Source organism: Oncorhynchus masou, chromosome 21 (genome assembly GCF_036934945.1).
Source record: "Oncorhynchus masou masou isolate Uvic2021 chromosome 21, UVic_Omas_1.1, whole genome shotgun sequence".
NCBI classification, from domain to species: Eukaryota; Metazoa; Chordata; class Actinopteri; order Salmoniformes; family Salmonidae; genus Oncorhynchus; species Oncorhynchus masou.
In genome coordinates, this window is record NC_088232.1 from 22,973,976 (window position 1) to 22,987,029 (window position 13,054).

Genomic DNA, 13,054 nt, shown 5'->3' on the forward strand with positions numbered 1-13,054 from the left:
ATGGACTAACCAATGACAGACAACAAATTGGCATTTCCTGATATCAAGGAATGCCCACATCAAGAAACGCCCCAAATTGCAGTCTGCAATTACACCATATTGTACTCCTGCAGGGCATAGGCGTTTGCTACAAAGTATTCACACCTGTACTTAATTTAGCTGTCTGTCAATCAATGAACACCACCAAGGCTCCCAGTGGTGTTTAAAAGTGAATCCTGTTTGTTTCTAAATGATCAATCATGGATGAAGATTCAGCATTGGATGACCCAATTGCAAATGTACCAGTAAGTACCCTACATGTACAGTATTTTGATGACCCAATTGCAAATGTATCAGTAAGTATCAGTGGGACTGATTGTCAGTGTCAAGGGGATTATGAACCAGTCAATGTAGTGTTTTGGAGGTGGGTGAAACAGTTTATTACTCAGCAAAATTAACTTCAACATTTTGAAATTACTTCAACAAGCCTATAGTAAAAAAAAATCAATGTAATTCCACTCTCCATTGTCTTTTTCTTGTGTCTGGAAATGAAGGGCCCATCCTACCTCTCCTCCTTGAGTCAACCGGAGAAGGACGTCGGGAAAGATCTGGATCTCAGCTTCCTGCAAGAAGAGACCAGTGGAAATGCTGCTTCTAATGCTAACGTGACACAGGACAGTGGTGTCTTCGACGCCTGTAGGCAAGAGGAGTCTGCTAAGACTGACCCTAAAAAGGTGGCCATGCCGGGAGCCTCTACCTTCTGTCCCATGACACCCGTGACCCCAGTGGCTGAGAGTTCTGGAATCATCCCCATGTTACAGTGCGTAATGTTCCAATAACCTGGGTTGTATTCATTATTTTCTTTTATTTCACTTTTATTTAACCAGGTAGGCAAGTTGAGAAGAAGTTCTCATTTACAATTGCGACCTGGCCAAGATAAAGCAAAGCAGTTCGACACATACAACAACCCAGAGTTACACATGGAGTAAAACAAACATACAGTCAATAATACAGTATAAACAAGTCTATATACAATGTGAGCAAATGAGGTGAGATAAGGGAGGTAAAGGCAAAAAAAGGCCATGGTGGCAAAATAAATACAATATAGCAAGTAAAACACTGGAATGGTAGATTTGCAGTGGAAGAATGTGCAAGGTAGGGAGAAATCATGGTGTGCAAAGGAGCTAAATAAATACAGTAGGGGGAGAGGTAGTTGTTTGGGTGTAATTTATAGATGGGCTATGTGCAGTAATCTGTTGAGCTGCTCTGACAGCTGGTGCTTAAAGCTAGTGAGGGAGATAAGTGTTTCCTGTTTCTGAGATTTTTGTAGTTCATTCCAGTCATTGGCAGCAGAGAACTGGAAGGAGAGCCGGCCAGAGGAAGAATTTGTTTTGGGGGTGACCAGAGAGAGACCTGCTGGAGCGCGTGCTACAGGTGGGTGCTGCTATGTTGACCAGCGAGCTGAGATAAGGGGGGACTTTACCTAGCAGGGTCTTGTAGATGACCTGGAGCCAGTGGGTTTGGTGACGAGTATGAAGCGAGGGCCAGCCAACGAGAGCATACAGGTCGCAGTGGTGGTTAGCATATGGGTCTTTGGTGACAAAACGGATGGCACTGTGATAGACTGCATCCAATTTATTGAGTAGGGTATTGGAGGCTATTTTGTAAATGACATCGCTGAAGTCGAGGATTGGTAGGATGGTCAGGTTTACAAGGGTATGTTTTGCAGTATGAGTGAAGGATGCTTTGTTGTGAAATAGGAATCCAAATCTAGATTTAACTTTGGATTGGAGATGTTTGATGTGAGTCTGGAAGTAGAGTTTAGTCTAACCAGACACCTAGATATTTGTAGTTGTCCACATATTCTAAGTCAGAACTGTCCAGAGTAGTGATGTTGGACGGGTGGGCAGGTGCAGGCAGCGATCGGTTGAAGAGCATGAATTTAGTTTTACTTGTATTTAAGAGCAATTGGAGGCCACGGAAGGAGAGTTGTCTGGCATTTAAGCTTGTCTGGGGGGTTGTTAACAGTGTCCAAAGAAGGGCCAGAAGTATACAGAATGGTGTCGTCTGCGTAGAGGTGGATCAGAGACTCACCAGCAGCAAGAGCGACATCATTGATTGTATACAGAAGAGTTGGTCCAAGAATGGAACCCTGAGGCACCCCCATAGAGACTGCCAGAGGCCTGGACAACAGGCCCTCTGATTTGACACACTGAACTCTATTAGAGAAGTAGTTGGTGAACCAGGCGAGGCAGTCATTTGAGAAACCAAGGCACATCTTAGCAAAATGTTTTGCAACATTTGACTCCAAACTTAGCCCAATATTGTAATAAAGGAGCATAACGTAAGGTCATTGGGCTAAGTAGTAACATGTTATTTTTTTTTAAAGGGTGAATTGGCTATGGAAGCAAAAACAGCCATGCTCAATCCTGAAGGTGAATCGATTCTCAATTGCGGTGCCATTCTTGAAACATAAATCCCTCTACTTTCATATCACATGAGAAAATAATTTCCCAAATGCAAAATATACACTGTTTTAATAGTTGCAGCTGACAGTTTTTCCAGTGACAACACATTTGTGGCATCTGTCTTCCTTTTACACGCAGATGTTTGTAGATGCAGATAGATAATTAGCATAGGTAGTCCACTCTGTCTTCAGTATGTTTTCTGTAAACAAGCGCTGTAACATGTAAATATGGCTGTGTGGGATCCCTAACCTTATAAAGGTGTCTCAAATTAACCTGTATTATTTCTCGGTGACATGAAAGACAAGGTCCTTCTGCTTCCAAAACTGTACCTGCAAGAGGTGTGTTTTTAATGTTCAAACCGAATGTTGCAGCTCTTAACAGAACTCCTACATAAGACGCTTTGTCCAATTACTCTTGTATGTAATGGAAATGAGTCAAGGGCTACTCCAAACAATCTAAATGATCCTGGGAAATTAAGTAGTGTTCTATACAGAGGGAAAGTGGTGCACTAAATAGGGAATAGTGTACAATGTCAGATTGGCCCCTACATGTCTTGTTTGTATTGATCAGTGCTTGCATGTGAACCCTTTTATTGTTTATGCCCAGGAATATTGTATCCACAGTGAATCTGGCCTGCCCACTGGACCTGAAGTCCATTGCTCTACAAGCCAGAAATGCAGAGTACAACCCCAAGGTATTCAAGTATATCCAGTTTACGCTCAGTTTTATTTATATATTACTGTGTAGCTAGTTCCAAAGGATGTTTTCCTGAATGATTTTAATTGGTCATGATCAGATCTTTAGTTTTCCATTATCATGATGTGGGCATTGTACTCATGTTTCAGCGTTTTGATGCTGTCATTATGAGAATACTGGAGCCTAGGACCACAGCGCTCATCTTCAGCTCTGGAAAGATGGTCTGCACAGGAGGTGAGACTTAAGGACAGTATGAACCATGGTTGAGTTCAGTAGAAAGAAACTGTTTAGAAACTGAGATATTACCTGAACTTTCCAATAAAAGCACACTTTGTTTATGTAGCTAGACGTTTTGTTAGTGTGCCCTACTGAATACCAGTATCACACTTATTTCCAGGGCCCTGTCCATTTTATTTTACTACATTTGAACATTCGGTATGTACCTCTCATTGCTTGAGCAATGCCACTATGCCATTTTTGCATTCTATTCTGACAGTGAGGAGCTGTGTCGCTTAGCTGCCCGCAAGTTTGCTCGAGTGTTGCAGAAGCTGGGCTTTCCTGCCAAATTCCTAGACTTCAAGATACATAACATGGTGGGGAGCTGTGATGTGTGCTTCCCCATCCGACTGGAGGGTCTGTTGCTGGATCATCAGCAGTTCAGCAGGTACATTTACTGGCTGTGTTAGGACTTTCTAACCTTCTCCATAAGTGTACACTTGTTCACGCCCTCTTGTGCGTTTTTAAAAGCAATGTATTGGTGCAAGCATGGCAGGAACGTTTCCACCATCATATTCCACACACCAGTAGTCCATTTATTTAAATCCATGTGGGGGAGTGTTTTTACTTCATTTTTTTAAAGGAATATAGACCATTTTGTTCTATAGACAACAATTGGCAGACATCCTTTAGTCAGTGACTCTTCCATTTTGTTGCTTGAATACTATAGGGTATTTTATAATCTGTTTTCACAGAATATTCAAATATACCCCAGACCTGAGCAACCTTTTCTCCTGTAACTAACTGTGATGCCTTTTGGCCCTCTAGTTATGTGCCAGAACTGTTTCCTGGTTTGATCTATCGCATGGTGAAACCACGTATTGTGTTAATGATCTTTGTGTCTGGAAAAGTGGTCCTGACAGGTATGTATGTTGACAACTGGGGCGGGTTTAGCAGGACATTGTTGTAGAACATTCCGATAGAAATATGTTAAGTAAAACAAATGCCTCTCTGGCATATGAAATCATGTCGGCTCTATTCATTGCATTTCTATCTTCAATGTTTGGCTACTGAATGTGACCCAGGGCGTATTCAATACGCCTATTCTTGTACGGTTTTATGGCATACTACACCTATTGGTGTCTTGTTGCCACCTACTGTACGGGGTATTTATTCATTTGACTGGGATCCCGACATACAAATAACACTGCATAGGGTTTTGGCACCAAGGTTCTCATACAACAGAAATATACGTGAGAAAGGAGACTCTTCATAAAACAGAATGGATGGAGTGGGCTTCCTCACTCCATCCACCATCAGTCTGTGTGCACCAACCACTTAATCCAATTCTTCACATACTGTATATCCTTTTGCTTTTACTTCTAGTGCCACCCCAGCGATAACCGCCTTGCGAGGCTCCCTGCTTCGACGACCCACAGTCGACACTTTCCAATCCGATATCTTTAATGAGGCACAGAGCACACGCCTTCTCTTCCATATATACACAAAAAATAAACCCGCTTCATTACTCTCATCAATGCCACCTCATTCACAATTTGTAGAGACTTCAATCGGATCTCCTAGGTAACATCGATGCAAAACCCTTACTCTGACCAAAAACTAACTAGGCTTGGATTTACTAGATTCCACTTTACTTCTCGTTGCCTTTTGCATTCGCCACTGTAATCCAATCCTTCTCATCTCCACTCCACACAGCTAATTCAAACGTAACATCCGCTTCTGCCACTTTCTCACCGGGTTGCTCTTCTACATTGCCCGCCACCTACTGTACTGGGTATTGATTGTTACCCCTAACAGGGAGGGACCTACCTGAATGTGTCTATTACGGTACTATGATGACCATGCTTGCTTTTCACATTTGAAAATAAATGTTCACGTAACAAAATGCAGCCAGACGTACTCTCCATTTTCTTTCAGGAGCTAAAGAACGTCGAGAAATCTATGAAGCCTTTGAGAACATATACCCAATTCTGAAGGGATTCAGAAAGCAATGAAGTGCCTTCGCTGATTTTTGTGAAGACGATGAAAGCATTTAACGCACTTAATCTTCATGTGTGTAAAATACATGCGTCCTTAAATTGTTTCATTTTGTGTTGCACTTCTGGAGTGTTAAATAAAAGTGTACAGATGGGCAACTTGTAACGTAGTTTTATAATTGTGAAATGGAATACAGGACCTTCTAATAAAACCGAAGTTTGCATGTTATACATCATGCAGTAGATGTTCTGTTGTAAATCTATAGCCATGTGCCCACGTGACCATACGTACGTAAACAAACCATCTCATGCAAAATAGTCAGCACAGTTTGCTGCGGGCTCGCTAACAGCAGCAATATAGTCCATGACTGAACATAGCTACATTTCCCGAAATTGAAGACTGCATTGCGGTGGTAAATATATCCGTAACATTTACAATAAGTAGTGAAAACTCAGACTCGATGCCAGAAGAGCTATAATTTAGCTAGCGCTTGAACCGCAGTTCCATCATCATGACATCCTCACTGCGAAGCGAAGTCCGCTCTGGCGAAGGGACTTTGGGAACGCTGCCCGGGGCTCGGCCACAGCTTCGCTCGCACCTCCTACACGCCACAACCACCACAGGTTCCCCTGGGTCTCAAATGGTGGAGTCTGTGGACGATGCGGAGGGTTTGTATGTCGCGGTGGAGCGATGTCCTCTCTGCAACACCGCCAGGCGCAGGCTGACGTGCGCCCGATGCATCCATGCAGGCGATTTTATATACTTCGACGGTAGAAACCCTGAACGGTGCGTGTTTACATTCAGTTAACTTCATAACACAGCTCTAAATAAAGGCTTTATGAAATGTTGGCTATGCATTATCAGCTAACATTGCATTTAATAGCTACCAACAATCAAACAAACTGGCTGGCTAGCTATATTGTTTAGCTACAACCAACACCTTTAGCAAAACGTCAGCTAGCTAGCTAGCTTGTTTACACGTGTAACCTAAGTTATAGCCAGTAAGGCTGTTTGCGGAACAGTATTGGCCTAGATTGCACAACACAATATGTTATTTTGAATCATGTCATTTGAGCACCAACTTTCTCGTACTCAATACAGTAACTTTCTAGTGTCTTGAAACGGAAAATAACTCATCGTTACGTCAGGACTCTTTGTAGTCGTGTAGATTCATTAATACTTTACTTACACAGTGACTGACATACTTTTTGTATTTTTCTTAATCAAATGACATTGTAAAAAATAAAATTGAAGTACATTACATCTCAACTTGTTTGTGTGAAGTTGGGACGGAGCATTGTAAATAAGAATTTATTCTTTAACTGACTTGCCTAGTTAAATAAAAAGTTAGGCCACACTCTTGCCAACACCTGCCTGTAGTGGGCAATGGGCACTTTTGCCGCATTCAAAACAACTGGGAAGTCGGAGAAATACGAGGTTAAAATCATGACGTCAGTGATCTTCAGATCGGAAATTCGGAGCACTAGAATGAGGCCCGAGTTCTGGAGTTGGAATTCCGAGTTGGATGACCGTTCAAATCGATTTTTCTTAGTCAGAGCTTAATTTCCCCCCCGAGTTATCAGTTGTTTTGAATGCGGCATTGAAACATTCTGCTATGATGTCAGAAAAAGTAACACTCCATTGTTTTTTAATTTAGGTTTTCTAATGGTAACATTTTTTTCCCAGATACACTGACAAATTGGAAAGACTTAAAATGCTGAAGGTGGAGAAAGAACGTTTCCAACACATGTACAGTATAATATTTGCAGTTATCATGAATATGCTAAATAATACTTTGCAGTTTAAGCATTTGTATTCCTACCTTCCATTGTTTATATTAACCATATTGATATTACACTATACTCTTTCTTCCAGGGTCATTACAGCCATGGACAAGAAAGTCCAGGCAGATCAGCTGGTAAGTTGAATTATGAGTAGAGGACCTCCCATATCTATATAAATTCTCGTAAATTTACGCTGCCCTACGTGAGGTATGTTTTTCAAATGCGTCACTTGCCTGCCTGTTCTCTTCAACTCCCATCTACCCTTAGCATTTTGTATTGTTTCATTCATTCAGAAATGGAAGATCATGTCATGCAAGATGAAAATAGAGCAGCTGAAGGAGGCTATTGGTTGTGGGAATGAAGAGGTGAAAAGTGGTGAGTTACATGGTCTTGACAGCCATTCAAATCAGTGATACTCACCTCCATGTGAATGTATACACTCACCCCCATTTATAAACCATAAAACAGATATGTATGAAAATACCCTCCAATAAAAGGTGACATTCTGTACTGTCACCTCATATGAAACATTTGATCTCAAATTTAAAATGGTAGCTTCACTGTCAAAATACATATGGAGGTGAGTGTAAATGACAATGCACTGACTGTTGTATTATATTGTACATTATTAAAATAATCATCTTGATTTATTCTCTTCCTCATACCCATGTCTTTATGTAGCCTGTCTAAGACAACATGCAAACCTGAAATGGTGCAAGACATTGGCTTGCATCCCAAATAGCACCCTATTCCCTATTTAGTGCAGGCCCTGTGGGCCCTGGTCAAAAGTAGTGCATTTTATAAGGAATAGACTGCCACTTGACCCATATTAGTCACTCAACTTATTACCTTTCCCTCTTCTCCCAGGTAAAGACCTGCTGCTTCGCTCCCAAGAGGAGAGCCAGAGGCTGCAGCGGCGGGCCAGCCGCCATCAGGAGAAGAGAGACAAGATAGAGAGACACAACCTGCGGCTGGGAGAGCTGCTGGAGAAGAGGGGCAAGGAGCTGCAGGGTCGTCTGGAGCACCTGGCTGAGGTCCGCAGAGGACACATCCTGGAACTCACAGCTCACATCTTCCCCACACAGGAGGAGAAACAGGGTAGCAGGTAATCATGGCCATGGTTTCAAGTTTATTTGAAGTGTATTTTACACTAACTCACCCGATTCACCTAAACAAGGGCTTGATGATACGTTAACAAGTTGAATCACGTGTGCTGGCTCTCAACTCGATCAAATATATGGAACAGCCGGGGGTCCTTGAGGAGAGCTTTGAGAACCACTGTCATACAGCATTGGCCAGAGCCAAGTATTAAGTATGGCCAGCATTATGAATCTCGGCTTTAGTTTTCACGGACAGCACCGATACCAAGGCTCTCTGTCCATTTGAGATATTGGTTGTTGTTTTAGGATGTGGGTCAGCTGATTCTTGATTCAAATCTGAAAGTGCATGCTGAGGGACCTCTCATCTGCTGTTTGACTTAGTTATAGAGACACACTGTAATGACAGTCTCTCTCTCTCTCTCTCTTTGCTCCTTTCCCTCAGGGACCCAGCAGACGTGTTGTCGGAGTGTGACTTGGCCCTGACCTCCAGCACAGTGAGTGAGTTGGCTGAGGCCCGCCGCACCACCTACCTGTCAGGGCGCTGGATCTGGGATGACCAGAATGGAGAGACCTCCATTAGCATCACTGGACCCAGGGTCACGCTGCCTAGCAACGGGGACTGCTCCCCCTATTACAGCTGGGTGGAGGAGAAGAGCACCAACGAGGGGCCCGGTAGGACATTATAGCAAAATATGTTGTATGTAATAAGTATATATGCCATTTAGTAGATGCTTTTATCCAAAGCAACTGACAGAAGAGTGTGTGCATACATTTTACTATGTGTTTTAGTATACTTTTCTAGCTCCACACTCTTACCAAAATAAGACATCATAATCAAATGATCTGTCTTTTGAGATGTGACAAGGACAAACGACTAGCCGGTTGAGAGGAACATCTAGTCCTTGGAGGTTACCAATCTGCAATATTGACTTGTACTGTGCCAAGGCTACTTGTTCTCATGAAGAGCTTCCATTTCCAGAGCTGGACCACATCAACCCAGCCCACACCATCAGTGCAGCCCTCTGTTTTGCTACCCAGCTCATCAACATCCTCTCTCACATCCTGGATGTCAATCTGCCCAAGAAGTTGTGTAACAGTGAGTTCTGTGGTGACAGCCTGAGCAGGTACAGGTTCACCCGGGCTGTCACCAAGCTCAACACCAACATCCTTCACCTCTGCTTCTCACAGGTACTACAGAGCATGGTTCGTCTAGAAGTTTCTTCCTTCTGGGAGTATATTTTCCTTGCCACTGTGCTGCTGCTTTCTCTTCTGGGTTCTAGGCCGTGTTACTGTTAATCACTTTGTTACATGATTGATCTAGCTTGTATGTATCAACCCACACCGTAGATGCACGCCACTAACCAGTTGCGTGTATTCCTGTGCAGCATGTTGAGAGTGAGCTGCTGCACCCTCACCACACCCTGAGGAACATCATGTTCCTTGTCTCTCCTGACAACAAAAACCTGGGCAGGTAAGAAGATCCCTTGTCAAAAATGGAATCCTATTTGGGACACCGCCTGACTATCTCTCTGTGCAGGACGGGTCCGTACGAGGTGACTGCTGACCTGGAGGACTCCATGGAGTTTGTTGAGCCGGAGGCGGCCGGCCCGGCAGAGGAAAGCGGGGATGAGATGGTGACGGATGAGGAGACAGACCTGGGGACAGACTGGGAAACGGTCCCCAGCCCGCGATTCTGTGACATCCCCTCCCAACCCATGGACCTGTCCCAGAGCACGGCCATGCAGGTGTCCCAGCCCGTGGGCCAGGCCGGGGGCATGATCTCCTCAGCAGCAGCATCCGTCACCTCCTGGTTTCGGGCCTACACCGGCCAGCGCTGAGGGAGCCTGTGGACTCACTGGCCAGGGTCGTATATATTAGAGCACACTAGAAAAACGTTTTGCAACGTAGAATAAAAACAAGTGTTTTTTTTTTATTGAACAAGTTCAGGTAGTGTTTCAGTCCGTTTGGTGTCTAATGAATGCACCCCAGGACTGGCTGGAGCTATGCAGCACTGGCACCGACCACTACACAGAGACTGTTCTGTTCTGGCCTATGCCTGTAGTCAGCCTGTAGTCCTGGTCCACTACCACCAAGAAGGGATATTTGTTTTTATTAAATTGCATGACTGAATCCCTGTGGGAGGAAGGGGAATGTATCGCTCACTTTCTTATGGAGGAGAATGTTGTCATTGACAACAGTGATTTTTCTGGTAAAAATGGTTATAGTGCGAAAGACTGTCGCTTGGGACGGGTGTTATTCAAAGAGTAGTCTCTCTCACAACTCTCGGCCATCTGCACGCTCCATCCCAGTTGTTGTGAGAAGACAATTTAAAGAGAGACTGGAGCTTCTGTTGCTTTCCCGTGTACCCATTCATATTGTCGGTTCTTAATGTTTCTTTACTACATCCCAAATGGTACCCTATGCCTTATATAGTGCACAACGTTTGACCAGAGCCCTATGGGCCTTGGTCAAAAGTAGTGCACTACATAGGGACTAGGGTGCCATTTGGGACAGCACCATCCTCCCTGCTGCATTACAACAAAATGGTTTGTGTAAGGATTGTGTTTTGAAGACTGACGAATGCCAAAAAAGGGGCATGACCTTAGTTATTCTCACTAAATGATGGCATGGCACTTTTTGTTTTACTTCAAATGCTGTTTACTTACCAGGTGTGTGTGTGTGTGTGTGTGTGTGTGTGTGTGTGTGTGTTGGGGGGTGGGGGGGGGGGACAGACAAACTTGACTGCAGCAGTTCAATGTTGGGGAGAGAGATGAACTAGTGGCATTTGTTTTCCTCAGAAGGGTAGATTTGTACTATTTATAGTAACGTGGGTGCCTAAAACCTCATTGGTGTGTTTTGTGGGTCTTTATACAGGTGATTCGAACAGTGACATAGGTGGCTTAAATGATAGGATAGGACACAATACAGTTGTGGTCTGAAGTTCACATACACCTTAGCCAAATACATTTAAACTCAGTTTTTCACAATTCCTGACATTTAATCCTAGTAAAAATTCCCTGTCTTAGGTCAGTTAGGATCACCACTTTATTTTAAGAATGTGAAATGTCAGAATAATAGTAGAGAGAATTATTTATTTATTTCAGCTTTTATTTCTTTCATCACATTCCCAGTGGGTCAGAAGTGTACATACACTCAATTAGTATTTGGTAGCATTGCCTTTAAATTGTTCATTAACTTGGGTCAAACGTTTCAGGTGGCTTTCCACAAGCTTCGCACAATAAGTTGGGATAATTTTGTCTCATTCCTCCTGACCGAGCTAGTGTAACTGAGTCAGGTTTGTAGGCCTCCTTGCTCGCACATGCTTTTTCAGTTCTGCCCACCAATTTTCTATAGGATTGAGGTCAAGGCTTTGTGATGGCCACTCCAATACCTTGATTTTGTTGTCCTTTGGAAGTATGCTTGGGGTCATTGTCCATTTGGAAGACCCATTTGTGACCAAGCTTTAACTTCCTGACTGATGTCTTGAGATGTTGCTTCAATATATCCACGTCATTTTCTTTCCTCATGATGCCATCTATTTTGTGATATGGACCAGTCCCTCCTGCAGAAAATCACCCCCACAACATGATGCTGCCACCCCCGTGCTTCACGGTTGGGATGGTGTTCTTTGGCTTGCAAGCCTCCCCCTTTTTCCTCAAAACATAATGATGGTCATTATGGCCCAACAGTTCTATTTTTGTTTCATCAGACCAGAGGACATTTCTCCAAAAAGTACGGTCTTTGTCCCCATGTGCAGTTAAACCGTAGTCTGGCTTTTTTTTTATGGAGGTTTTGGAGCAGTGGCTTCTCCTTGCTGAGCGGCCTTTCAGGTTATGTCGATATATGACTCGTTTTACTGTGGATATAGATACTTTTGTACCCGTTTCCTCCAGCATCTTCACAAGGTCCTTTGCGGTCCTGGGATTGATTTGCACTTTTTGCACCAAGGTATGTTCATCTCTAGGAGACAGAACGCGTCTCCTTCCTGAGCGGTATGACGGCTGTGTGGTCCCATGGTGTTTATACTTGCGTACTATTGTTTGTACAGATGAACGTGGTACTTTCAGGCGTTTGGAAATTGCTCCCAAGGATGAACCAGACTTGTGGAGGTCTACATTTCTTTTTCTGAGGTCTTGGCTGATTTCTTTTTGATTTTTCCCATGATGTCAAGCTTTGAAATACATCCACAGGTACACCTCCAATTGACTCAGGCTAATTGACATATATCAGAAGCTTCTAAAGCCATGACATAATTTTCTGGAATGTTCCAAGCTGTTTAAAGGCACAGTCAACTTAGTGTATGTAAACTTCTGACCCACTAGAATTGTGATACAGTGAATTATAAGTGAAAAAATCTGTCTGAACAATTGTTGGAAAAATGACTTGTGTCATGCACAAAGGAGATGTCCTAACCGACTTGCCAAAACTATAGTTTGTTCACGAGAAATTTGTGGAGTGGTTGGAAAACAAGTTTTATTGACTCCAACCTAAGTGTATGTAAACTTCCGACTTCAATTGTACATCTTTGGCTTACTTCATAAGATGTTCGTTTATTTTTCTTATTCAGGGCTTGTAGAACTTAATTTTGAAATGACTGGTAATGCAGATTAAGCATTTACCACTGTCACAATAAGCAATATTTCACATGACAAAAATGAAGACCCCTGTAATGACCTTTATAACTTGTACCTGCTAGTGACAAAATAGGTTGTGTTTAAAAAAAAAAGGATTAATGATTTGTTGCCATAAGTCTTATTTGAACCATTTAAGAAATAAGTGTCACTGTCAAGTGTATTATACAACCATGTTCAGA

At 43.0% G+C, this 13,054-nt stretch overlaps 2 protein-coding genes across 3 annotated transcripts; both read left to right on the top strand.

Moving 5' to 3' along the window:
* Positions 1–527: 527 nt before the first annotated feature.
* tbpl2 (TATA box binding protein like 2) lies at positions 528–5,515 on the top strand. The gene is given in 6 exon segments (XM_064926996.1): positions 528–799; positions 3,054–3,141; positions 3,293–3,393; positions 3,640–3,807; positions 4,188–4,282; positions 5,298–5,515. Coding segments are annotated over 6 exon segments (801 nt in total). The 3' UTR covers positions 5,375–5,515.
* Positions 5,516–5,612: 97 nt separating this feature from the next.
* atg14 (autophagy related 14) lies at positions 5,613–10,874 on the top strand. 2 transcript variants are annotated; one of them, XM_064927807.1, is made up of 9 exons: positions 5,613–6,143; positions 7,044–7,106; positions 7,233–7,275; positions 7,435–7,516; positions 8,009–8,246; positions 8,684–8,913; positions 9,221–9,429; positions 9,627–9,712; positions 9,779–10,874. In XM_064927807.1, the coding sequence occupies exons 1-9, from the start codon at positions 5,869–5,871 to the stop codon at positions 10,077–10,079; spliced, it is 1,527 nt and encodes a 508-aa protein (XP_064783879.1). In that variant the 5' UTR covers positions 5,613–5,868; the 3' UTR covers positions 10,080–10,874. The 2 variants fall into 2 exon arrangements, with proteins under 2 accessions (XP_064783879.1, XP_064783880.1); XM_064927808.1 differs by having other exon boundaries at positions 5,613–5,769.
* Positions 10,875–13,054: the final 2,180 nt, after the last annotated feature.